General features: G+C 38.4%; 3 protein-coding genes across 8 annotated transcripts; 2 read left to right on the forward strand and 1 right to left on the reverse strand.

Moving 5' to 3' along the window:
• The first annotated feature begins 72 nt into the window (after nucleotides 1-72).
• Nucleotides 73-8,667, forward strand: LOC307131804 (zinc-binding protein A33-like). Its single transcript, XM_079825742.1, has 6 exons — nucleotides 73-563; nucleotides 2,325-2,420; nucleotides 2,506-2,736; nucleotides 5,042-5,064; nucleotides 5,147-5,265; nucleotides 7,072-8,667. Exons 1-6 carry the CDS (start codon nucleotides 162-164, stop codon nucleotides 7,584-7,586), a joined length of 1,386 nt encoding a protein of 461 aa, XP_079681868.1. The 5' UTR covers nucleotides 73-161; the 3' UTR covers nucleotides 7,587-8,667.
• Nucleotides 8,645-18,966, reverse strand: ighmbp2 (immunoglobulin mu DNA binding protein 2). The gene is made up of 15 exons (XM_079825740.1): nucleotides 18,713-18,966; nucleotides 18,438-18,607; nucleotides 18,098-18,293; nucleotides 17,814-17,911; nucleotides 17,532-17,695; nucleotides 17,229-17,429; nucleotides 15,103-15,250; nucleotides 14,828-15,002; nucleotides 13,004-13,186; nucleotides 12,565-12,683; nucleotides 11,712-11,806; nucleotides 11,451-11,574; nucleotides 10,447-11,295; nucleotides 10,166-10,365; nucleotides 8,645-9,690 (listed from the first exon to the last, which is right to left on the reverse strand). Exons 1-15 carry the CDS (start codon nucleotides 18,787-18,789, stop codon nucleotides 9,493-9,495), a joined length of 2,997 nt encoding a protein of 998 aa, XP_079681866.1. The 5' UTR covers nucleotides 18,790-18,966; the 3' UTR covers nucleotides 8,645-9,492.
• A 198-nt stretch (nucleotides 18,967-19,164) lies between these two features.
• Nucleotides 19,165-26,767, forward strand: agk (acylglycerol kinase). Of its 6 annotated transcripts, none has more exons than XR_013817138.1 (16): nucleotides 19,165-19,431; nucleotides 19,917-19,956; nucleotides 20,086-20,165; nucleotides 20,281-20,356; nucleotides 20,453-20,545; nucleotides 20,624-20,656; nucleotides 20,748-20,842; nucleotides 20,933-21,002; nucleotides 21,084-21,163; nucleotides 21,255-21,312; nucleotides 21,395-21,542; nucleotides 24,242-24,339; nucleotides 24,433-24,503; nucleotides 25,161-25,245; nucleotides 25,334-25,596; nucleotides 26,546-26,767. XR_013817138.1 is itself a non-coding variant. In XM_079824816.1 (16 exons), exons 1-15 carry the CDS (start codon nucleotides 19,322-19,324, stop codon nucleotides 25,463-25,465), a joined length of 1,269 nt encoding a protein of 422 aa, XP_079680942.1. In that variant the 5' UTR covers nucleotides 19,165-19,321; the 3' UTR covers nucleotides 25,466-25,502; nucleotides 26,489-26,766. The 6 variants fall into 6 exon arrangements, 2 of the variants coding, with proteins under 2 accessions (XP_079680942.1, XP_079680941.1); XR_013817139.1 differs by having other exon boundaries at nucleotides 25,334-25,916; nucleotides 26,497-26,766; XR_013817140.1 differs by having other exon boundaries at nucleotides 25,334-25,885; nucleotides 26,497-26,766.
• Nucleotides 26,768-26,842: the final 75 nt, after the last annotated feature.

A 26,842-nucleotide genomic window follows, 5' to 3' on the forward strand; every position in this document is an offset into this window, starting at 1 on the left:
TGAGTAACACAGCGTCATTTCTGACATGTTTAAGAGACACTATTTGACACTTAAAAAAATCAGGTCGAACCAGTCTGTCCCAGTCGCACTTGCTCACTACTTTCAGATTTTCGAAAGAGAAAACACCTGTCAAAGGCTTTGGATTCGCAAATTCACCACCGATGGCTGAAACCTGTCCATTCACTGTGGAGGATCTACAGTGTCCCGTGTGCTGTGAGGTCTTCAACGTTCCCGTCACACTGAGTTGCAAACATAGCTTTTGCAAAACCTGCATTCAGACGCACTGGAACTGTACAGGAACACGACAATGTCCTCTGTGCCGCCGTATAGAGAGCTCATCCAGGCCTCCAATCGACCTGACTCTAAAGATTGCCACGGATGTCTTCAAAAAGAAGCCGGAGCAGTTCATGGTTAAATCGGTGGAGCTTTGCTCAATACACAATGAGGAACTGAAGCTTTTTTGTCGGAAAGATGCGGAACTTATCTGTGTTGTTTGTACGACATCAAGGGGTCACAGAAATCATGAGTACTGCCTGATAGCCGAGGCAACATTGGAAATAATGGTAAGGAAACGTATGTTAACCTATATGAGTCTTACGTCTTTTGTAGCAACTGTGCCCTCCACTAATATTGGCACCCTTGCCTTGAAATAAATGTTTTTCTCCAGTGCATGTTGGCCACAATTGTTGGCACCCCTAGAAATTTGTATGTGTAAAATATCTCTAAAGTAGCCTATAAATTATTCCCATTCATATATTTTAAGTAAACACCACGGTTACTAGGAACGTGAAATTGTCTAGCTATGACGTCTTGTTTCACAGGAATATAAATATGAGGAAACACAAAGGCCAAATTCCCTTAATCATACATCACAATGGGTAAACCCAAAGAATATAGTTCTGATGTGCAGCAAAAGATTGTTGAGCTTCACAAAATAGAAAGTGGCTGTAAGAAAATAGCTAAAGCATTGAAAAGCCCCATATCCACCATCAGGGCAATAATTAAGAAGTTCCAGTCAACTAAAGATGTTACAAATCTGACTGGAAGAGAACATGAGAGTTTGACTCACCAAGGATCACAGATGGAGAATTGCAGAGATTAGTTGAGTCTTGGGGGTTATCAAACACCTACATCACATGTTGTTTGGGAGGGAATATAACTGCAGCATATTCAATATTCAAAGGTGTTTACATGTCTATGACTGGAACTTCAAAAGGGACATGGTTCTATGGTCGGATGAAAAAAAAAAAACGCTTTTTGGCAGAAAACCTACCAGATGGGGTTGGTGCACACAGGTATAGAAGAGTACCACATGTCCACAGTTAAATATATTGCAGGATCTTTAAAATTGTGGGCCTATTTTTTTTGTGCTGGAGGTCCTGGACATCTTGTTCAGATACATGGCATCATGGATTCTAGCAAATACCAACAGATAAAAAATAAAAAATAGAAAAACCTGATGGCCTCAGATAGAAATCTTATAATGGGTCGTGGTTAGATCTTCCAACAGGACAATGATCCAAAACAAACATCAAAATCAACACAAAAATGTGCCACTGAGCATAAAATGAAGCTTCAGCCATGGCCGTCCCAGTCCCCTGACCTGAACCCTTTAGAAAATGAGTGGGGGGAACCGAAGAGAAGAAGCACCAACTTGGATCTGGGAATCTGAAGGATCTGGAGAGATTCTGTATGGAGGAATGGTCTCTGATCTCTTGTCAGGTGTTCTTCATCAGACATTATAGGAGAAGACTCTGTTATCTTGGGAAAAGGATGTTGGAATTGTGGCTAACGTGAACAAGAGAAAAACATTTATTTCATAATGAAATTCCCCCTCCACTTTCAATTAAAACTTTCATTCAAAACTTTGTGAATGAAAGATCAAAATGATAAACAATGCAGATTTATTTTCACAGCCGCCTTTGCTCATAAGGGTGCCAATATTGCGGAGGGCACTGTATATATTAGTTTTTGTAGATACTGTATATAAACTAGAGTGTGGGCTATGCAGTATGGAAGGCCGTTTCTACCACACAAGGGGAAAAAAATCATGCTTGTGAAAATCATAATTGACATAAAATGTCGAATTTAGTCGAATAGAGATGGAATGTCGAAATTTCAACTTTTATCTCAATTTCAACTTTTTCATCTCATAATTTTGAGTATCAAAAATATGACTTAGTATGCCATAATTTTTATCTTAGTATATCAATTGTTTTCTATGTGGCAGAAATGGGCTTACATATAGGCTACAGCATGTGTCAAAGGTCTCAAGTTAAATGGGATTGGTTTATAAATGCCCTTTCCATACACTTACCCCACAGAAAGAGCTCACGACTAAGTACAATCCTTTGAAAAATCATCTATCCACCTTTGAAAAATTAAAGGTGACCTTGGAGGAAATGGAGGCATACATACAGGTGAACTATGTACAAACCTACAGCCCCTCAACATAAATTTCCTTATGAATCATCCGGTCCAATTTATTGTGATTCTAATTTACAGAAACAAGCAGCAGAAACTGCTGCAGAAGTAAGACAAGAGTATGAAAAGTTATATACAATCCTGAGGGAGGAGGAGGCAGCTCGACTCATGGTGCTTCAAAATGAGAGAGAAAGCAAGACCGCGGTGGTGAGAGAGAAACTGAAGGAGGTCAATAAGAGCATTGAAGAGCTCTCTGACATCGTCAACTACATAGAACCCATCATAATAGCAGATAATCTGACATTTTTAAAGGTCAATGTGCTTTTAAACCATTATTTTACTTAAAGGTTCTGTGAGCGATGTTATAGATATTCCTGAACTTCTGAATGCAATAGAACCTCTCTTTTTACAACCCCGCCTCTTTGGTGTAACTATGGTATCATTACCTGTCACTCAGCTCCTGCCAGCGACAATTCCTCTGTCTTTGTATTTCTTTATCATGTTTGGCTGTGTAAGAGCTGGTTCACACAGAACGCCTTGTTTAATCTCCCTGCTTTTTAATTGCTTTTCGACGTAAACATGCGCTTGAAGAATGTCTTTGACCGTCTCGCGCATGAGTGCCTAATTTTTTGGCAGCATCAAGTTGAAGGAAGTTCAAGGAGTAATTTCACATTTGCGCTGCATCTAGATATTTTATAGGCAAGAACCCGTTCAGTGTGAACTGACCCTGAGCTGTTGTTGATTAGCCTGACAAGCCAGACCCACGTCAAGATGTTGGGTCTGGGAACTCACCGTTGGCAGGGCTCAATTCGAGGGGCGGGATAAACGGTTGTCTTTCAAATTCCCTCTGCACGCAATAGGATAGCGCTACAACCAACCAGAGCAACGAAGAAAGTGAAGCGGAGCTAGTTGATAGATTAAACTTTCGCCATATCCGGCAAAATCTCCGAACACATCTTCCTTTTTTAAGAATGACTTAAGTGCCGTTCTTTGTTCTTTTCTCAAAGAAAAGCTTAACTCCAAGCCTTCCAGAGTCATGGCCAAAGCCGATTCGAAAGACCGCTGTTCGCCAGCTTCTTTGTTTTCAAGTAGCATGCGGAACCGCCGCAACTCTACCTTCAATGTGTTAAGCCCGCCCACCAACTCTATACACGATGTGATTGGCCTGACTAGAGTTTGTTTTTTCCAGCTCGCACGCCAACGGAGAGTTGCTAGACACCCTAGCTGCAAACCCGTGACTTTCCACCCGTGAACTCGTACTAGATCGATGTACTCCCAGTTACTCCCTCTGATCTCACAAAGCCCACGAAACAACAATAATGTGGTGTTTATGAAAGTCGTACACGAATAACATAAAATAAAAGGTATAACAGCTTCTCTTGCCTTATGCGTTGTTTTTTCTCCTCCGTTTCCCTCAAATAAGCAAGGAGTAAGCACCTTTGGCGATATAAATGATTGTAAACAAGCATAAGCCCCGTACGGTCCGCCATGCTTTGTTTACATCTAGCTACCACAATTCCTTGCGCTCAGGCAGTTTGTCGTGACTTTGCCTGGAGCGCTACAAAGTCGTGATTCGTGGTTTGAAGTCGTAACTTACGGGCTCAAAAACCTGCCTGGAACGCAGCATAATTCACCACTGATTCCCTCGAGATTTTCTTATGGGGTTTTATAATGGTGTTTTTCAATTTATGAGCAAAATAAAGCCTGTGGTAAACATAACTTGACAATACCTTGACGTTTTGTTCTACATTGTAAACGGCACACACTCACACCCCAAACGTTCTTATCTAGTTACTCATTAGAAGCATGTTTTCAAAAATAAACATAACTGCTTCAAAAATCAAGTTTTCGTTATGAAAGTGACATGTGAAGGCCAAATATGGTAACCCGTACTTGTATTTAACCCATTCAAGTTAGAGCACACACATTAGGAGCACTGCAAGCCGTGGACGCATACACACGGAGCAATGGGCAGCCATTATAGTGGGCGCCTGGGGAGCGATTGGGTGCCTTGCTCAGGGCTCTCTTCCCACCGGTATTGAGACTCAAACCTGCAACCTTCGGGTTACTAGTCTGACTCTCTAACCATTAGGCCATGACTGCCCCAAATAGATGGGTGTTTGTAATTTACATTGTAGAACAAAATGTCAAAGAGTCATCAACTTCTGTTTACTACAGGCTTTATTTTACTCAATAATTGACAAAACCCATAGAAAAGTCTCAAGGGAGCCAGTGGTGAATTAGTCTTCCTGTTTTTGATGTCATCCCTGCAAAACACTATGCTTTGCTCTGTGTGTGAGTACGCACGAAATAACTGACAGGTAGAAAGTGCATCAAAAGCCTTCTGATTGGCTAAACAAAGAATCCACTTTTTATTTTACTTCTCACAAAAAAATTATTGGTTGTTGGCTGTTACAGATATATATATCGTTACAGAGATTGGCACAATATCCCAGGACAGTTTTTCAGTGATATTAGGATCATTTACTGCATAGCAAAAAATCTCTCACAAAACCTTTAAGTTAGGTTATTTTTTGGCCTTATCTAATGCAAAAAATTTAATCTGGTTCAAAGGATTCAAATTATGCTAATATTTTGACATTTTCTCTACCTCCAGAAATGTAAAGAGGGAATAAAACGGTACTGTAAACAATTGCTTTTAATTGAATCGGTCTGTTTTCTCTTTTTAAACTGAAATCAACAAATTATGCATTTATTATAGGACTAACTGCACTGTACCTGAACCAGAATATCCAATAAGAGCACTTATAGATGTGTCTCCGTACCTGGGATCATTAAAGCACGGGGTCTGGAAAAGAATGGAAAGAGATGTCAGCTACTGTAAGTACACAACAAATGTCTTCTGAATACTTTAAAGTCAGCATGAAATGGAAGTTGTGATAGTCTTTTCTTCCCTATTGTTATGTATATCAGAGTGAAATGGCTTCTCGAACATGAATACATTTAGGATGAGACCTGATTTTGTCCATCAGGAATTGATTGGATCATTGTCGTTGTGAGTGACAAAAATGATGGGTCATATAAATAACTTATAATAAATACTGTATACAAAAGTATACAGTGAGTGAACAGAGGCTGGGGGAAAAAAAACAAATACTTACTACTACTCTTTATTTCAAGCCTTCTGAAACAAATGACTGTCATAGCTCTAAAATTTCATTTGCACCTCAAGACCCAGTCGTCTAGCCATCACAATTAGGCCCTTGTCAAACTCGCTCAAATCCTTACACTTGCCCATTTTCCTGCTTCAAACACATCTATAAACCGATCAGGCATAACATTATGACCTAATATTGTGTTGGCCCCCTTTTTGCTGCCAAAACAGCCCTGACCCATCGAGGCATGGACTCCACTAGACCCCTGAAGGTGTGCTGTGGTATCTGGCACCAAGATAATAGCAGCAGATCCTTTAAGTCCTGTAAGTTACAAGGTGGGGCCTCCATGGATCGGACTTGCTTATTCAGCACGTCCCACAGATGCTCGATTGGATTGACATCTGGGGAATTTGGAGGCCAAGTCAACACCTCAAACTCGTGCTCCTCAAACCATTCCAGAAAGCATTTTTGCTTTGTGGCAGGGCGTATTATCCTGCTGAAAGAGGCCACAGCCACCAGGGAATACCGTTTCCATGAAAGGGTGTACATGGTTGGCAACAATGCTTAGGAAAGTGGCATCTACATGAATGGCAGGACCCAAGGTTTCCCAGCAGAACATTGCCCAAAACATCACACTACCTCTGTCGGCTTTCCTTCTTCCCATAGTGCATCCTGGTGCCATGTGTTCCCCAGGTAAGCTACGCATACACACCCAGCCATCCATGTGATGTAAAAATGTGATTCATCAGACCAGGCCGGGCACCCTGACTGTTCTGCAGCCCCCTACTCAACACTGTGTATTCTGACACCATTCTATCAGAACCAGCATTAACTTCTTGAGTTATTTGAGCTACAATATCTCGTCTGTTTGATCGGACCACACAGGCCAGCCTTCGGCTCCCCATGTGCATCAATTAGCCTTGGCCGCCCATGCCCCTGTCGCCGGTTCACCACTGTTCCTTCCTTGGACCACTTTTGATAGATACTGACCACTGCAGACTGGGAACACCCCACAAGAGCTCCAGTTTTGGAGATACTCTGACCCAGTCATCTAGCCATCACAATTTGGCCCTTGTCAACCTCGCTTAAATCCTTACTCTTGCCCATCAACTTTGAGGACAAAATGTTCACTTGCTGCCTAATATATCCAACTCACTAACAGGTGCCGTGATGAAGAGATAATCAGTGTTATTCACGTCACCTGTCAGTGGTCATAATGTTATGCCTGAACGTTGTATATTGTGCAATGTATGAATGTTTAAAAACCATGGGTGCATCTCAATCAGCTTTGTGTACAGGAATGTGGCCGACTCCCTGACTAGTGCCCTGACTACTGCACTAGGGAGATGATTGAGACACACCCCATGAATAATGTACAACAGGTTTTTTTTATTTTAAAGTGTCCTCCAATATCTGAAAAAATAAATGCTAAAATGAACTGGTAATGACTACACTGCTCAAGTAGCCTACAGTAGGCCTATGCAAAATCATAAAAAGACAACTATCTGTTTTCATCCCGCTAACTCTCCAGGCTCTGTCAATTTTGATCCAAACACGGCACATCCTAACTTGATCATCAGAGATGAACTCACCACCATCAGCTATGGGAAAAAGCAGAACCTTCCAGATAACCCTGAGCGCTGCACGGGCCACATGACAGTACTCGCTGCTAGTAGCTTCAATTCAGGAAAGCAGCGCTGGGATGTAGAGGTGGCACACAGTAAAGAGTGGAACATTGGAGTGGCACGAGTGTCCATAAATAGGAAAACTGCAGTTTTCCCCAACCCGGCAGAGGGTTTCTGGGTACTTGCAAATAATGAGGATTCTTATTGGGCTCAGACCTCTCCCCGCACTCGACTGACTCTGAAAAAGAAACCACAGGTAATCACAGTTGAACTGGACTATGACAGAGGAAAGGTTTCATTTTCTAACGCTGCAGATGGTGCCATTATTTACAAATTTAAAGATAAGTTTACCGAGAGAATCTTTCCTTATTTTGCCATGGGGATAAATGAGGGGAACACACTTCGCATCTGTGCAATTTAATGTGTCATGCGGCACGAATAAATAATACATACAACTATAAAACAACTTAAATGTCAAGGTCACGTCATCCAAAATCAGAGGGGATGGGGTTAAGCTTATTTTAGGACCATTAAGAGTTTGTGCATTGTGCCATTTTTATGAGATTAAAAAAAAACAAAAAAACATTATCACCATTCAAGGGGCATTATCATTTAATTTTCATTACTGTAATACAGCAGTTTTTACTGTCAGCTTAAATCAACATGCATTGATTATGTGAGTTTTTAGTAAGTATGAGAAGCTTACAGTTTATATAATAATTATCATATGTTGTATGCTGGATCTCATTCAGATTTATTTTGATTCTATGTTAATGCAGTTATACAATAAATATTTCAGCTAACCATATTCTATTCATTATTGAACCTCTTTATGTGGCGATTATGATGTGAAATGATGATAAAAAAGGTGTAGAGGCACAGTATGTTTCATATTCCTTTAAGGATATTTCTATTTCGTAACTATTTACTTGAGCTAAATGGTTATTTCTGATTCAGAACATTGCTGAGCTATTTTTAGGCTAAGCATTTCAAGCGCAGAGTATCATCTACCTGAGTCATCTGCAAGTCACACAGGGCAGTCAAAGAAGGCTACTACTACTGTACTTACAGTATTACAAAATGTTTCAAACCATGCTCTTAAATTGACATGAAAAACCTTTAGATAACAAAGTAAAATGCATTTTTGACGCCACTTTGGACTGTACAAGAAAGGCCTCCTGATCAAAGGAAGGTTGCCCATTACAAGAACCTCAGTAAAGCAGTGATAGAGAAAAGGAATGTGGTAAAGCAAACAATTCTGCTTATCTTCTACATAGCATATTAGGATGTTTAACCACTGTCTGTCTACTGTAACCTACTGTAATCGTTTGTACTGTAATGTTTATGTATGAGTGATTTTGTGTTTAGTAAAAACTACTATTCATATTGCAGTTCTTCATCAGAAAACTTTTTTTTCTTTTCAGTTCATTCAGTTTTGTCCCATTTGTAGGCCAACATGCGTGATGAAAAAGACAAACTAAATAAAATATGTTTATATTGTTTCAGTTTGTGAACAAGTTCATTCATCCACTGCAATGATATCATACACAAACAAGTGCAACACAGACCAAGTCTGGGGCAAACTGATAAAACTTTTAAAATAATTTTAAGCAGTTAAAAAAAGCATTAAGCAGCGCCACATCATTTCATGACATAAGACTTGTGTCTACTAGAAATATCAACCATTGTACTGACTCCTTCTAATGTGTTCAGCATGCAAATCCTCCATTAACTGTCTCCATTTAGCTCACAATGCCACTTCAGTCTCTTATGTCCTCTTGTGGACAGATATACTGTACACACACAGACACCGAGCTGTGTGAGTAGAGTATTAAATGGATCCAAAGCTTTGCTTAGTCTGTGCTCTTCAGAGCATAATGGGATAACTGAGAAGGATTACACCTGACATCAATAATCAATGCATCAATCACTGAGAGAGAAAGTGGAGCAACTACCTAAGCTCCCATCAACAATTCTGCAAGACATAAATCTTGTAAAGGGATTTCAGACTAGCATCAGGGTTGGTATTTCAAGCTCAACCGGAGTCATTCATAAACCCACTTTTCATTGTCAGTGCCAGTTGGGAGTATTAAATATGGCTGTTTTTAATGTTTTATCTTTATGTTTGTATATTTGCTTACCATTTAGCCATGCCAGTGTGGATCTGCAATAAATAGCAGCTGTTCTCAGCCTTATTTGTGAACTTCCCAGAATCACCTAATGGTTGAAGATCAAACTTAAAGCATAAAATCTTTCTATACATATTTTTCAAGTACCAACACATTTAAATTAAACAGAATTAGATCGATCAGATGTCTCCTAGAATGTCAGTTCTCTTTGTCCTTGGCTTTAGTTTTTCTTTGAGATGCCATATCTTTAAGTTTAGAGTCTAGTTTTCTCTGCAGATATGCTTTTTTATTCGGATCCATTGATTTGTCCTTCTGTCCACTTCCTGCATAGAGCACCCCTTCTTTACTTATCCTCATTCTAGCCTGAGCTTTTGCTTTGTCTCCACATCCGTGAACCTAAAAAAGACAATACATTATTTAGAACACATCTTGCATCAAAATATCTTTAGTATAAATGTGTTGCATATTTTAAAGGGATCATATAATACATTGTTTTACTATTTCATGACTATTTTCAACCCTCTCTCTCTCTCTGGTGTTTTTTATTGTATGACATGGTTACCAATTTTTATGATTGTGAAATGAAAAGGACCAGGAACATTATTAAAAAAGAACTTCAGGCATTCGTTTCTAACGTTGGGTGTTTTGTGTTTATGAATAATAGCATCTAACCAGCTTCCTCTGTATTACATCTTCTTGACTGTACAGGCCATATTTCTGATTACTGAATTCATTGAATTCAATAAATTGTTTATTTAGACAGGGAACAAAGTTTCAAGTTCTGAAAGATGAAAGATATCTCAAAAGATAAAGGAAAATGTTGTTCTTCATGATATCACCCCTTTAATATAAAATATAAAGTAAGTTGTACCTCAGGTATATGGTGACTCAGACAGTATTGTCTGTTACAGAAGAGGCAGAGCTGCCCTAGTGTGAGGACGCTGGCTTTGCACTTCACAAAACCACACACACTTTCAGCTTTAACCACAGAATCAATGAGAGTATCAAAATCATCATCAGCTGTGGCAGCTGCAGCTATATCCATGACTCCTGCTTTTATCTTAGTGTTTCCTATGAAAGAAAGACCATGATGTGTAACACAGAGAATGAAAGTATTTAAAGAATTCAGATACTAGGATAGAGATCACAAACCTTTGGAAGTTCCTTTGGGTTTCTTAACAGACTGGCTTTTACTAGCATTTAAATCTGGTTCCAGTTTTATACTCTGCTGTTTTTTCTTCTCTCGTTTCTCCTGCTCCCGACGCATTCGCTCCAAATGTAGGCTTTTCAGATCAACAGCTGGCTGTGAGGAGGCTTTTTGTGATTCTTCTTGTGGCTTTGCAGCTGCACCTTCGGTCATGTCTGAATGTTCAGGCTCCTTCACAGGCTTTTCTGGCTCCGGTGGAGTCCGGGACACAGTTATGCGGCGGCTTTTCCCTTCTCCTTGGCTCTCATGTCTCAATCCCATTTCTTCAGAGAGCTCATGGACCAGTAGACGCTCGTGGGAATTTAGCGTGGACGGAAACTGTAGTTCTGTCATGTTTGGGTCTTTCAGAAAATTCATAAGCTGCTCCTGTATCTCTTTTCTCTTGTTTTGCGTCTGATTGGCATCTTTGGGTTTAGAATGGAGTGAATTGGTGTTTTTATGTGGAACTGGCTGAACACTGGACTGACTCGCTCCACTGCTTATGTTGTTTGCACTTTTCTTGTGTTCTTGCTCTGCTTTCTTGCCTTGGTTCTTGGGCTTCTGTTTTGTGGATATAGCGTCTTTGGCGTTGATCTGTTTGTCCTTTTCATCACGGATGTAATTCTGTGGCACACAGTCTTCCAGGTACTCAAAGCCAGTACGAACTTCTCCGTGTTCAGACATATAGTCCACTAGGGATTTGAGGAAATCATGGTTTCGAACAGTCTGAGAATCACACACTACCGTAAGCTGGCGTCTGGCACGAGTCACAGCCACATTGATCCTTCTGTCTTCAGCAAGAAATCCAACCTCACCTTTGGGGTAGTAAGATTAATAAATGTAAGAATTAATTTCTCAAGTATGTTCACATCTTTGAAGAAGCTTATGCAATTTACATACAGAATTGGAATGTCAGGAGGGTAAATAAATGGATAAATGTAGATTCAGTCATAATTTAGATCTGGCGTACCCTTCCTGTTGGATCTGACCAATGACAACACCACTGCCTCCTTCTCTCTGCCCTGGAAGCCATCAACAGACTTGATCTCCAGCTCTGTATATTTATGGGACAGTTTCTGTCTCAAAAGATCCACCTGAAATAGACAAAATATGGTTTAGTTTTTTTAAATGCATGAATGATATTCATAATGAAACACCAGTGTAAAACTAATGAAGGCATTGCTTTGTACAGACATATAAAAATATGATTTTGTGATTTTTTTTTACACACCTGGAGATTATAGGGCGCAATAACTGCAATATCTTTGACTTGAACTCCAGCCTCAGTAAGAGCTTTGATATGAAGAGCCACAATGTCTACTTCTCCTGTGAAGAGAATGAAGAGAAAAGCTTATTCATTTATATTCTACAGAGTCAATATTCATGGTTGGGCTGCAATAGCCAAACCTATGGTCACTCATCCAATGCCAAATGTCGGTTTCATTGGTGCCAATGCAAATCTTGAACTGTGGACAATGTGAAACATATATTGTTCTCTGAAGAGAACACACATCCGTTGTAGTTACGGTGTGGAGAAGCCACAAAGAAGCTTAACGCCCAAACAGCGATGGTTTGGGCTGCAATATTATGGCTTTGCCTACTGTGCTTGATGTGCATGTACCAAACAATTCTGGAGGACCATATGCAGCTAATGGTTCAAAGATTGTACCCTGAAGGATTGCCATGTATGAACATGATAATGCACCAATACACATAGCAAGACTGGTTTGATGAACATGACAGTGTAATATCCTTTGATCTCCAATGGCCTGCACAGTTACCTGATCTAAATATTTCTGAGCCACTTTGGAGGAGCAAGTCAGAAAACTTTTTCCTCCACCAGCATCACATAGTGACCTGGCCACTGTTCTGGAAGAGCAATGTCTCAAAATCCCTCTGGCCACTTTGCAGGACTTGTATCTGTCATTACCAAGATTAATTGATGCTGTATTGGCCACAAAAGTAGACCCTACACCACACTAATAAATGAATGTGGTCTAAACCCAGGTGTTACAGTTTTATTATCCAACCCATGTATCATATTAGATATATTAAGTGACATTGTATTTGGAGCTGATAACAACCTTGATTGCCTTTGGACTGCTCATCTGTGTCCTCCATTTCATTTAGGCCACAGCCTGCAGTGTCAATGAGCAGAAGGGGAATTCTGGTTTCCTCGACATCAGCAACACCAGCCAGGTCTCTGTTAAAGATACAATCAGTTATCTTCATATTTATTTTCCTCTGTATTACCCCAACACAAGTTAGCTAGCAAACTTAAAATAGGCATAAAACATAAATAAATAAAACACTTTCTAAAAGATAACAGTACTGGGGGACATGCATAAAAATTAGGAAAAGTAATTAAAGATTAAGTTTTTATAAAGCTATTATAACCTACCTTTAAAATACAGTATTTTTAAATAATCTTAAAGGAAAAGTTCCACTAATTGAACATTGTACGTGACAAACAGTGCCAAATAAAATGTTTAAATGTTTTCCCCAGAAGCATATTTTACACACCTAAGCAAGTGTTTCTCCACTGAAGGGTGTGCGAACAGCTTTCCCTGATACATCTGCTCTGAAGCCCACTGCATGATGGCACTGTTCATACGGTACTGAGTGGTCAGCATTCGAACCACTGAGTCTCCGTATTTCTTTATTAGCCTCTCCATTAAACTGACAGACAGGCCTTTAGATGCAGCACTGTGAAAGATCAAATAACATTTATAACATCGATAACATTTTATCATTATGGGAGTACGTTTTCAACTAAATCTAATTCATACTTAAAGGTCACCTATTATGCAAAATCCACTTTTACAAGGTGTTTGGATATAAATATGTGTTGACAGTGTGTGAACACAACCACCCTACAATGATAAAAATCCACCCACTCCTTATTTTTTAATCCCTATTAAACCAAAGCAGTTTCATTAGACAAGCAGTTTTGATTCTCAGAGGAATGTGACGTCACTGACAGCCTCACTGACTGACAGCCTTGCATTACCATAGTTTCCGAAAACAACAGGCCAATCAGAAGAGAGGCTCAGGAATATTAATATTAAGGCCAAAACCGACCTGTTCTTATCAGAACTCCTGAGAAAGGAGCTGTAAAAATATATTGCAATGGTTTTTGGTACTTATACCGCAAATGTATATTCTTAAGGACATCAACACCTAAAATAAAACTCCAGAAAGGTGTAAAATATGAGACCTTGAAGGCCTGGTTTCACAGACAGGGTTTTGATTAAGGCAGGAGCAAGCTACTTAAATTAGGACAGTTAAGTAGCTTTTGTAAATGTTTATATATGGTTTCAGTTATGACAGCTCAAACATGCATTTTAGTCTGGGACTAGGCTTAAGCCTTGTCTGAGAAACCAGGTAAAAGTTACATGAAGCTAATCAGAAACATAGACCAAAAATATGAAGTATTTAAATTATATAAAGCTATATCCTGAAGTGAAAATGTTAGAGCTCATCAAAAAAGGATAACATTAACCAAATAATTCACAACCTTAAAGGGTTACTTCAGCATTTAGCATTCAGCTATGCATCAGTAGAAACCCGGTAGTATATTCGAATGATCATGCTTCCCCCTCTCATATCCCCCTGAGAGGAGAGATTTATGTATTTTATGTCTGGAAAAAAGCCTCCGATGATGCAAATATCGTCATTTTGCGTTATCGGAGGCTTTTTTGGCCAGAGGCTAGAGACTACAGCCAGTAGAAGGAGCTAGTTCCGCATGTTTTCATCTCACTATCAGAATGTAAATGCGCACGGCCGCTCAGGCATTCATAACGGAGCGGTGCGGTGCAAAGTTAAGCTTCTATAGGCATGAACTGAAAACGCACCAAACTGGACACTGAATGATTGTGCGGTCATTTCGCTTTGAAACCAAATCTTCCATGAATCTGTCAGTTCCTTGCTCTCGTGATGAATGAAATCTGACTCCTGTCCAGCTGCGTTTGTGCTGTGACTCTCGTTCGGCTCGTGCTGTATTGAACAGACACGTTCAGTTTTTAATTTGTAGCATCTGTTCTCTAACTGAAGTAAATTATTTTATGACTATAAAAATCTAAACGACGGTGGGGTGGTGCCGCGGTGGGCAAGTGATGTAACCGGTAGGCGTGGCTTGGGAGTAAGGCAGCGAAGCAAGTGCATTCTGGGAGTTGTTGTCTTTCATCCATGAGCCAAAAATACATTTTCTGGCTTTTCTCAGTCTAGAAGGCACCAACTTCTAAAATAATTTCACATTTCTACTACATAAATGACCCAATTTAAATACACATTAATCTTTCCAGCAGTGAAGTACCCCTTTAAGATACATTTGCTTTTCCTTCATACCTCTGTGATTTGATCGTGGGCGGCAGCTGTTTGTAATCCCCAGCCAGTATGCATTTGCGTGCTTTGAGCAGAGCGATCCAACAGCTGCTCTCTAGAGCCTGAGCACACTCATCTATCACCACCAGGTCAAAATGATCTTTAGGAAGATGTTTGAGAGGACCTTCATCAGAGGCTCCTATATTACACAAATCAATCATATTTGAGTTTAAATTAGGCATAAACAAACAGACATTTCCTGAAATAAAATTAATGACAGCTAGGAAAGGTTTACTTACCAGTGTTAGTTGCTAGAATAACATCGGCTCTTTTCAAGATCTGAGAGATAGCTGTTTCCTCCCTGGTCCTCAGCTCTCGTCGCAGTTCCCCGATTTCCCGCTTCAGATTGCTCCGTTGGCCTTTGTCCCGAGCCTTCTTCATTTCGTTCTGTCAATGCATTTCATTTTTTCTATTATGACTGTATTACAACACAGCTTAACAGATGGCCCTAAATCATATTTGAACACTTAATGTCAACAATTTAAAGTCACCCTCGTCAGTGCTTGACATTCATTTTTTTGCACACCAGCCACTGTGGCTACTGGTTTTCCAAAGTTACTAGCCACTCAGCATTTTCCCTGGCCACAATTTTGACATTGATACCATGGGGGGAAACTGCCATATAGATATTTTTAATATTATCTCTTATTATTATTATAATTTGGCAGCAGGTATATTAGGCTGCTGTCGATTTAAGACCTGACACACGGATCCAATATACTGTTACACATGTTTTTTTTCTCAACTTTTTACATTCATTTAAAACATAACTGACCGCATTTATGTGAATACTCACCAAGACCAGCATTTTGACATTATTTTGTGTGTATTTGACTGTTTAAGTGCAATAAGCAGCAAAAAATAACTCGATTTAGTACTGAGAGACGGCTTTATGTGAGCGCACTTTGGGTGCAAGCAAAAAATCTGCGGGAATGAGTAAAATTATGTGCAATACGTACAATCATACTGCGAAATTCAAGCCCTGCTATAATACCAACAATATTCATATGAGCAAAATAAAACAGATGAGTGAGGAGAGGCGGGTTTGTGTGTCAACTCGCTATCGGAGAGATGAGAGAGCGAGAAAGCACAGCTGGTATCGTGTATCTATTGCACAGAAAATTAGTATTGGAAGCATTTCAGATATTCAGTATCTATATGTATCGAAAAATCTATATTTTTGAGAAGAACACTACATTGCACTTAGTTTATTACCTTTTTAAAAGACTATAGAAAAATGTATATATTATATATAAAATTCAACCAAACAAAGTGGCAAGTAGGAGTGACTGTGTTGGCCACATGTATTTGGCGGGTTGGCAGGTGTTAATGTCAAGGCCTGACCCTTGTAATCTTTGATCAAAATAACTTCCCCCTCTCTCTTGCAACATTATCTCGTCTTCTCTGATGACACGTTTACCGAAGAAAGGGCGGGACAACCTGTCATTCACATTATATCACAGTAATAGCAAACCACAATGATCCTACAATCCAATCAATTCCTGATTAACCAGCCTTACATTTTTTTCTTGTTCAAGAAGCCATCACAATAGGGAAGAAAAGACTATCGTACCTTCTGTCTCATGCTGACTTTAAAGGTGCACTATGTAACTTTTCCGTCCGCTAGAGGTCGCCTGTTCAAAACAAAGGCGTAGTTTGATGACGCCAAGTTTGAGCGTAGAATCTTGGGACATGTGGTCTTTACCTCACAGCCGGTGGAAAAGAGTCAGGATAGGACTCGATTGTTAATAAGATGAACGCCACACACGCCTCGCGAGCAGCGGGACTTTTATTATGACAGTCGCTGCCACCACTTCCGCTTTTCCAATGTTTATCATATTAGATACATCTGAGTGTGTTGAAAATGAAGTTATGACGTTACTCTGTGCGTTCGCTCTGCGGCTGCTATGACACTTGTTGCACACTGAAGTAAGAGCAAAGCGTTTCTGCAAAATAAAACCAGAAACCGAGGGGAACGTAGATATGACGCCATCGACAGGCGACTCCCTCACACGTCCCAGTTCCTTGGTTAAAAAATAGCAATTTCTCACGATTTACAAATAGTTGGAAACATTTGGGATATTGTAAGTACTCAACTGAACAAAATATAACACTGGCCTAGTGGTTTTTGGATATTTTACTGAAAAGAATTTACATAGTGCACCTTTAAATAGAAATTCTTGTGAAATGTTTTGCTTGAAAAAAGTGCTTTTAAGTAAATAACTACATGTACTTACTAAAGGGTTAAGTAATAAGTAACAAGAACACATTAAAATAAAGTGTTACCCACTTTTTGGGGCCAATAAACCAGTTAAATAAACCAATAAACCAGTTTCAAAACAATTATGAGAGATCAAAATCTTACAAAAGCTTTGTCCATGTCCTTGCGAATATCAGAAATGATGTTGGTGTTGTCACTGTGTGCAAGGACCGCATCCAGCGAGTGCTTCTGAATCGATTCGAGCAGACGGGCTGGGTGACCCAATCTTAAAACCTTGACCTTGTTCTTCACCAGGCGCTCCACCAAGTTATCAACAGCCACATTGGAAGGAGCACAGCAAAGGATCTGTTAACATTTACAAAGATGTTCACCACCATCCTGCACATATACTAAACCAAATAATGTATACCTTAATCATCCAAATGTAGAGTTTGATATCTTGCTAACCTTTTGCTCTTGTTTTACTGCCTGCAGGATTACTTCAACCACTGTAGTGGTTTTGCCAGTGCCTGGTGGTCCATGTATGATCGCCACATCTTTCTGAGATATTGCAAAGGACACAGCCTCTTTCTGAGAATTATCTAACCCAGTGTTGCTAAATTCCAAAGCATCTGCGATAAACGAAATATAAACAGACTTAAGACCCCATTGGACTAGGCAGGGTGATTTTCCTGGAACAATGCCGTATTTAAGATACCCTTTCACGTGTCAGACCATGTATATGCTTACGTTGATGTGATAATATCCCTGGTTCTGAGTACCCAAAGAGGACACTAATCAGGTGAGATGCAGGACCACTGCTGTATCCATTTAAAGACTTTAAGGCACTGCAAGAAGGGAATGCATCAACAATTTCATGTGGAATACATAACAACATGAATAAACCTGTTCATGCACAGCATATTTCATCAACACAGCTGATTTTGTGTACTACTATAAAAACACTTGATTTTGGGGAAGAAAAAATAATCAGTAAAAGTATACTAGCTGTATGAACTGATAAGTGCACATACTTTGACAGTCGTCTATAGGTCACATTATTTGCCAGCTTCATTAGATTGTAGAGTCCATCTCTGTCCAAGTTAATACCGTCTTGTGTATCATCAAAAGCCACCGTGAGGGACGCCTGGGTAACACGTGTTACCACACCTGAGCCCAATTGAGATGGCTGACCCTGACCCTCTGACTGATACAAACCTATAATATCGCCTATAAAAAGAATACAAATGAGAGCAAGTAATAATAGTAAATACTATTTGAGTTAAAATGTGTAGTGGTTCACTGCTCAGAGGCTTCATTATTGTATTATGTTTCATTAGCAGTATGGATCATTTTTTGCACAGAATGTCTCACCAGATCCAAAGGTATTGCTGGGAAGAACTGAGGGTCCTATAATTTTCCTGGGTTCAAAAACCACTAGACGTCTGCCATACATGCCAGTATGTTGGCTTCCAATCTGAAGTTTCATCAGAAACACTCCTTTGTTCTGTAGATTCTTGGGAGATAAATTCTCCTGCCATGCTCTGACAATACAAACATATATTTCATAGTTCACAATTACATTTGGGTATTACAAATGAATGGCTACATAAATACACGTGTAGAACAGCGAGACGCATGCAATTTACCGTGTTTCTTCTAATTCAGCCTCTTTCTCTTCCTGCAGGAGCTCGAGGGTCTTGGAAACGAAGTTTTCAACCTCCATAGTTATCAAATCAACTCGAAGGGTAAATAAAAGGATAAGCTTAAAATTCTTACACTTGTTGTTTGCAACTTATCTATTAAACATTCGTTGTGTCAACAAACAATTTTTCTAAGTGACACAAGTGTGTGTGTGTATATGAGGCTGTCATGTCTGTTTGTATATTACAGCGCATGCACTGGAATGGGTACGTCTCTGAATTCAATCCCACTCTGTACAGAAGATCCAGGCAGTATAATTCCGTCACGAACAGAAATAGTATCCAACTATTAAAAAATAGAACGACTACAGAATAATTTCAAGTATATAAGTTAACTTTTACCACATATAAAAAATGATAAAATGTTTACATTTTACGAAGAAAATGAATGCGGAACTGATATTTCCCATGAGGAGGAATATTGTTGTTGCACCGGTCATGCTTTGGGAGAACAGAACGATGGAATGTCAACGGTGAAGATCTACATATAGTCCTGTTCGTTTTGCCGTGCAATTGTATACAGTGGGCTATCTCGAAGATAGTATATAGCGAATAATGGCTCGGGTGGTGAAAGTTTTTCGGACTATAAGAAATCACTGGAAAAAATCCACATTAGCTGTGTGTGTGCTGTCATATGGAGGACACTGGTTGTATGGAAAGCACTGGTTTGTATCATAAGATATCTATCTATCTATCTATCTATCTATCTATCTATCTATCTATCTATCTATCTATCTATCTATCTATCTCTATCTATCTATCTATCTATCTATCTATCTATCTCTATCTATCTATCTATCTATCTATCTATCTATCTATCTATCTATCTATCTATCTATCTATCTGTCTGTCTGTCTGTCTGTCTGTCTGTCTGTCTGTCTGTCTGTCTGTCTGTATGTCTGTGTCTGTCTGTCCTATCTATCTATCGCTCTATCTCTCTGTCTGTCTGTCTGTCTGTCCTATCTATCTATCTATCTATCTATCTATCTATCTATCTATCTATCTATCTATCTATCTATCTATCTATCTATCTATCTATCTATCTACTATCTATCTATCTATCTATCTATCTATCTATCTATCTATCATTATATCTTTTCTATCCTTTAACTAATTCGATGTATTTATTAATTCTAATACTTTTTCACAGTGACAGTGTGTTGCGACGAGAAGCATGTATAGAGGCCAGGGTAAGGAATATTTAATTTTAAAATAACTTTTTTCTCCAGTTAATGTTCCAATTTATTTAAAGTAACAAGTGATGCCCAGAACCCCAATGTTTCCTACATTGAAATATATTGTATCTCATGATTTCACAGGAATTTGGTCATCAGATAATTGGACCTCAGGAGCATCTGAAGAAAGCCACAGTCATTCTGAATCCTGCTGCCTGTAAAGGGTATGATTTATATATATATACACATACATACTGATTTATGCTCCTCACTGTTTCATAAATCAGTTTAGGCTTGTCAGTATGTGTTTGTGTTATCATAGTTGCATTTTCTCTGCAGAAAAGCCAATAATTTGTTTGAGAAGAATGCAGCTCCCATTTTACACTTGGCTGGTATGGAGGTTAAAGTTGTGAAGGTATCATTTTATTCCTTGTCCTTTTTTACACCTTTTTTGGTATGCATTTTTTGAACGTATTGATTGTTTGCAATCTGTTGTTCTGTCCCGTAACAGACTGATTATGAAGGCCAGGGAAAAAAGCTAATGGAATTGATGGAGCAAACAGATATGCTGATTATTGCTGGTGGTGATGGGACATTACAGGAGGTACAAAAGTATATTCATAAAGTGGTTTCTGACAACTGGAGCATATTTAAATGTTTTCATGCATTATATTTCACACAGGTGATAACTGGCCTACTGCGCAGAGCAGATGAGGTAGTTATTAGTAATAAATACTTTTATAGTTGTGATACTTTAAGTTATATTGAATATTATGTTTTCTGAATTTGGACTACTGTAACCACAGGAGAACTTCAGTAAAATACCAATCGGTTTCATTCCCCTGGGTTCCAGTAACACTCTAAGTCAGAGTTTGCACCTAGTTTCAGACAACAAAGTACAGTAAGTCTCATGATTTCCCTTTAAAAAGAAAATTATTTTCCCAAATGTTTGTTGTGATCAAATGTAATTAGATGTTTCTGTTTTTTTCAGGCACATTACCTCAGCAACCCTGTCAATATTGAAAGGTGAAACGGTTCCACTGGATGTTCTGCAGATAAAAGTGAGTTTGACCAGCAGAACTCAAGATTTGACAGCATTGACTATTTTCATTCTTTCACCCAGTGTGTAATTCTGTTCTTAGGGGGAGAAGGAGCAGCCAGTGTTTGCTTTGTTAGGCTTACGTTGGGGTGCATTTAGAGATGTCGCTTCTTCTATTAGCAAGTATGCTTCTGCTTAATTTTTTTATTCACAGCATGCATAAATGCGAATGTGTATTTCTAACATGATTTTAATTTGATTCTTCCTTGTCAAGATATTGGTACCTTGGCCCCTTGAAAACGAGAGCTGCACATTGGTTTAGTAGTCTTAAGGTAAGTGCAGTCCTTCATTAACAGTGATCATATTTCAGTTACAGTGAGTATTGGATTAATCAGACTATCTTCTCTCCTACAGGAGTGGCCACAGAGTCACCAGGCGTCCCTCTCCTTTCTGGCTCCTGTACCTCGTCCACCTGATCTGTCCACTGAAATACCACCCCGGCCAAACCTCCTCTACCGCATTTACCGCAGACTCAATAACTACTGGAACCCTCCTATAGAAGGTATTTTATCATTTTTACAAATATGTATTTATATAGAACATAGCCTATGAATTAGGGCTGGGCATTGACACAAATTTCACGTGTCAGTTTGATTCGGATGCTTGCGATTCAATTCTGATTTCGATTAAGTTCAATTAGATATCGATTCATTTTGATATTTATCAGATACAGTACATGTTAATCTTTCTGAAGGAAAAACAAATCTCTTTTAACTAATGCTGTAAACTATACAGGGAACCCTGTCAGCTGGTACACAACTCTAATATTGAAGGTTAAAACGAACAACTGATTTGTATACAAACATTTAAATTACATATAAGGCAGTTTTAATAACATTATAATAACTTTTTAATGACATAATTATGGTTCAACTCGAAGTAGTTTTTTTTCAATATAAATGTTTAAATGGTGGCTTTCATACAAAATTGTTTGCATGACGGATTTATTAAACATTAAAGATTAAATAAAAGATTAAATAAAAATCCAATAATTATGTAATATTCCTATAGTCCATATTTTAAGCAAAATTCTTTAGAACACTGATTGTGCGATTGCATGAGACATGATTAATATCAGTACTGTTTCCTTTTCAACATACCTTCTGGAGTTAATTTATGTTTATTTCAAATTATAGGTAGTAGTAAAGAGGAAGAGATGATTGGTTCACATGCAGCTTGAACTGAGGCAGTTTCAGCGAACTGTCACACTACATTAAAGAACACCAAAATCACATTTATTGTTTGAATTTGTTATTGAAAATGGGCAGAATTCGAAAGCTGAAACCTTTTCATATCAATAGTAAAAAAGCAGAAAGCTTACTGTGATTTATGAAAACCAACTCAAGAATTTATTCTTTGGATTTAAAGGTAGGGGAAACAATTTCAGAGAGGTTAGCAATAGCTAGCTAGTTTTGAAAGCATGAGATCCCACCCTCCCTTGAGAGCGTCTCCAAAGCCATGCCTCCTTCAAAACACATGAACGCACACAGTCAGAGCAGAGTCTGCAATGCATCGCTGGAGGCGGCGTTAGATCACCTCATGTCTCAAAGCACATAACATTACAATAATAATGAACGTAAACAACTTACAGAGCTCTTACTTGTGCCACTTGACTGCTGCTGATTCATTTCGGTGTTGATAGTGTTGCCATTGAAACGCAAAAAACAGAGTCTGAGGTAGAACGTCACGGGTTGCCATCTCTAAATTACAGTTATGACATAGCGTGAACACTGAATAAGCTCGTTGTTTTGGTTCTGGAGGAACGGTAAAATGTTAGGACCGAATGCAATGATTGAATGAGAACGTTTTGGTCCTGAGACTTCCACAGAAGATAAATGTAAAATGTTTAACCCTCTGGTGCTCTTCGTCATTTCTGACCGGAAAAATATGCTTCGTCGGAATGATATGAAACTTGACTTTTCTAGCATTAGGTATTTAAACACACAAAAAAATTGGGGTCATGATTCGAGCATGCTAATTGGTCGTAAAAAAAAAAGTAGCGTTCATTGTCTTCGGTCATAAATGACCGAGCATAGGAAATGAATGGGAAATCGGCAAAAACACTAAAATTCTACTAATATTTGTGTGTACAATCAACAAATCGGCCACGATGCTGAAGGGGTGACACTCTAAAACATCAAGAGTGTGATATTGACACATCCACTCACACACACACGCACACTTATACACACACACACACACACACACACACACACACACACACACACACACACACACACACACACACACACACACACACACACACACACACACACACACACACACACACACACACACACACACACACACACACCTATGAAAAACTGAATCTATGAACCACATTTAGAATTTTAAAAAATCACAGCTTCATCAGAATGATATGAAACTTTGTGACTTTTCTAGCATTAGGTATGTAAACACACAAACTTGAGGGCATGATTCGAGCATGCTAAGTGGTCGTAAAAAAAATACTCCCACTTGTGCTCTTCGGTCAAAAATGACCACCATAGGAAATGAATGGGAAATCTGCAAAAACACAAATTCACAGAAAAAAAAATCTATATTTCTAACAACAACAACAACAAAAATATCTTTTTTTTTTTATTTCTTTTTTTTAATTTTGAAGGCCTAGTCTCTATTTTAACCTAAAATACTGCAATAATAAAAACATAAAAAAAGTTAAAAAAAAAAATTTTGTATAATTTTCAATGGCAAAAATAGACCATAATTATTGCATAAATATTAAAAAAATACCATCAAATCATCTCAAAATACAACATTAAAAAGAAAAAATATTATTGAAGAAAAATAAATTGCATTGGTTTTACCGGGTGGAGGAAGTTTAATTTTTAGGTGTCCGGTCACTTATGACCGGGAAGACAACCAATGCAACCCCTAAACGAAGAGCACCAGAGGGTTAAATATTTAGACCACTTCTGTTATTGATTGCTATCAGGATGTGAAGAGTTTCAACCAGTATAACAAAAAGTGTTCGTTTTTTTTGCCTACCCTACCTTTAAGAATCAATAAAGGTTCATCAAAATCAGAATTGATTAAAATCACAAAATCGATATTTTCAACCCAACCCTATTATGAATAATGCAAAACAGGTTCAGACTTCTTGCTAAGCAAACCAGGGCAATTCTTGTGGATCTATATATCTAGCATTTCATTCTTGTTTAAATCTGTTTGTGTTGGTAGCGCCACCGGAAGAGCCCCAGCCAGAGCGATGGGAGAGCAGAGACATTTCTACGTTGGAGCTCTCAGTTCGCACACACAATAAGAACCCTGTGAAGAGAGTGAGTACTCTTTATTGGAATATTTTGTATATCTAAATGTAATATATATAGCCTTGAGGTTTTGTCCTGATTGGTATTGTCTACTGTCTTCAGCGTGTGGACGATTCTATGCTGATAACTCTGGACCCAGACTCCCTCACAGTTGGTCAGTTCATCACTGAGGGGTGAGTGTCGTTCACAAGAAATGGAAAAGAAAGCAAACTATATCTCATATTGAATCACTTGTACTTTTTTGTCTGCTGAACTATTCTGACTTCTATAACTTTTATTTAAAAATCACCATGAAACGGAAGTTTCTTTATATTTGAGTGAAACGGCTTCTCGAACAAGAAAAAAAATGTAGTGCGGCACTTGATTTTGTCCATCGGGAATTGAGTGGATTGTGGTTTACTATTGCTGTGATGTCATGTGAGTGACAGATTGTCCCGCCCTCGTGACTAAAGATTATGAGCGCACAAATGTAATGATTTGGACAGATAAATCATTTATAATAAACACTGCAATTTTCCAAAAAAACCATACAAATGGTCAATGTTGATTTCATGGTGAATTTATTTTAAAATAAATAATAGTAAATTTTAAATGCATTGATATATCCAATAATTATAAATGTTCTATAAAATATAATAAATATAATGAATAATAAACTATAATAAAATACGTTTTTTGTGTAAGATAAAATGTTATAGTTCATGTTGTATTTTGATTGTTTAGTAATTATGTTTTCAATTTAATTTGCAATCTGAACTTTTATACTGTCTCATAAACCCCTTAAAAAAATTATTTGTGTACATGAATGAATATTGATTTATGTCATGCAGGACTAAGAAAGCAGTAAACCCAATGGAGTCCATAGAAAATACTTTGCAGTTAGAAGCCAGTGCTGCTTGTCTCAATCTCCCAGAGGTCAGTATGTTTTTGGGATGGATTTCTCGATTGTTCTAAGCTGTGATACAGCCGTTCTGATCTATTTCTTTTCTTCTCCTGTCCACAGGAGGGTGCCGGATTTTATGACATTGACAATGAGGAATATGAGGCAATGTCTGTGGAAGTTAGACTGTTGCCACGGAAACTGAGGTTCTTTTGCAATGCAGAACGCAGAGAGCAGCTTGCACAGGCTCAGTGATGATAGTGCCGTGATAATGGTGGTTATGTAACAAATTGTGGAGAGGACTGCTGATTTTTTTTAGACGTTTTCATAAAAACTGGAAAACAGAGAAACTGGAAAACAATCCAGCGGAGTCAAATGAACTTTGAGTTGTCATAAAAAGTCATCACACTTTAACTTAATTTGTGTTCTGTGGACCTTAAAGGGATAGTTCACCAAAAAATGCAAAACTTCATCAATCATCAATTACTCACCCTCATGTCGTAAGACTTTTGTTCATCCTCAAAACATATATGGTCTTTTTGATGAAATCTGCGAGTCATTGACAGTTTTTAATTTTTGGGTGAACTAAACCTTTAATGAATAGGCAGTTTTATGTGTTGAAAGTTTATGTCTCATAAATGGTGGGGTTTTTTGCGCCACTATTTTTGAAAATAGGCTAATTTTCCAACTCCCCTAGAGTTAAACGGTTGAGTTTTACCGTTTTTTGAATCCATTCAGCCGATCTCCAGGTCTGGTGGTAGAACTTTTAGCATAGCTTAGCATAGATAATTGAATCTGATTAGATGTTTAGCATCTCGCTGAAAAATGACCAAAGACTTTCGATATTTTTCCTATTTAAAACCTGTTACATCGTGTACTAAGACCTAAGATGAAAAGTTGCGATTTTCTAGACTGATACGCTAGGAACTATTCTCTCATTCCTGCGTAATAATCAAGGAACTTTGCTGCCGTACGGTGCAGCAGGTGCAATGATATTACGCAACAGCACCTGAAAATAGTCCCCAGCACGCTCCCTGTGCAAGCAGGTTGTCAAAAGTTCCTTGATTATTATGCAGGAATGAGAGAATAGTTCCTAGCGTATCAGTCTAGAAAATTGCAACTTTTCATTTTCCGTCGGTCTTAGTACACAATGTAACTACAGAGCAGAAGAGTCAAGTTTTAAATAGGAAAAATCATTGGTCATTTTTGAGCGAGATGCTAACGGTCTAATCAGATTCAATTATCTATGCTAAGCTATGCTAAAAGTTCTACCGCCAGATCCGGAGATCGGCTGAATGGATTTGAAAACGGTAAAACTCAACTATTTAACTCTAGGGGAGTTGGAAAATGAGCCTATTTGCTAAAAAAGTGGAGAGTTCCTTTAACAGCATGGATGAGGTTGTCATACTGTTATTAACTTATTATAGTCCAGACTGGTTTTTTGAGAATGTTTTTGAGAAAGTGCAAAGAATTTGCTTAAGAAACAATACATGATACTGTAAATGTTTGACCAGATAAGGACCAAGAAATAAAGACATTATCAATCTCTTATTTTTAAAGGCTTTTCCATGCATTTTTTTGATGTTTTAGGTTATCTGGTGTTTTACTACCCCCAAATACTGTGCAGACAAG

Source organism: Gobio gobio, assembly GCF_949357685.1.
Source record: "Gobio gobio genome assembly, chromosome: 9".
Taxonomy (NCBI): Eukaryota; Metazoa; Chordata; class Actinopteri; order Cypriniformes; family Gobionidae; genus Gobio; species Gobio gobio.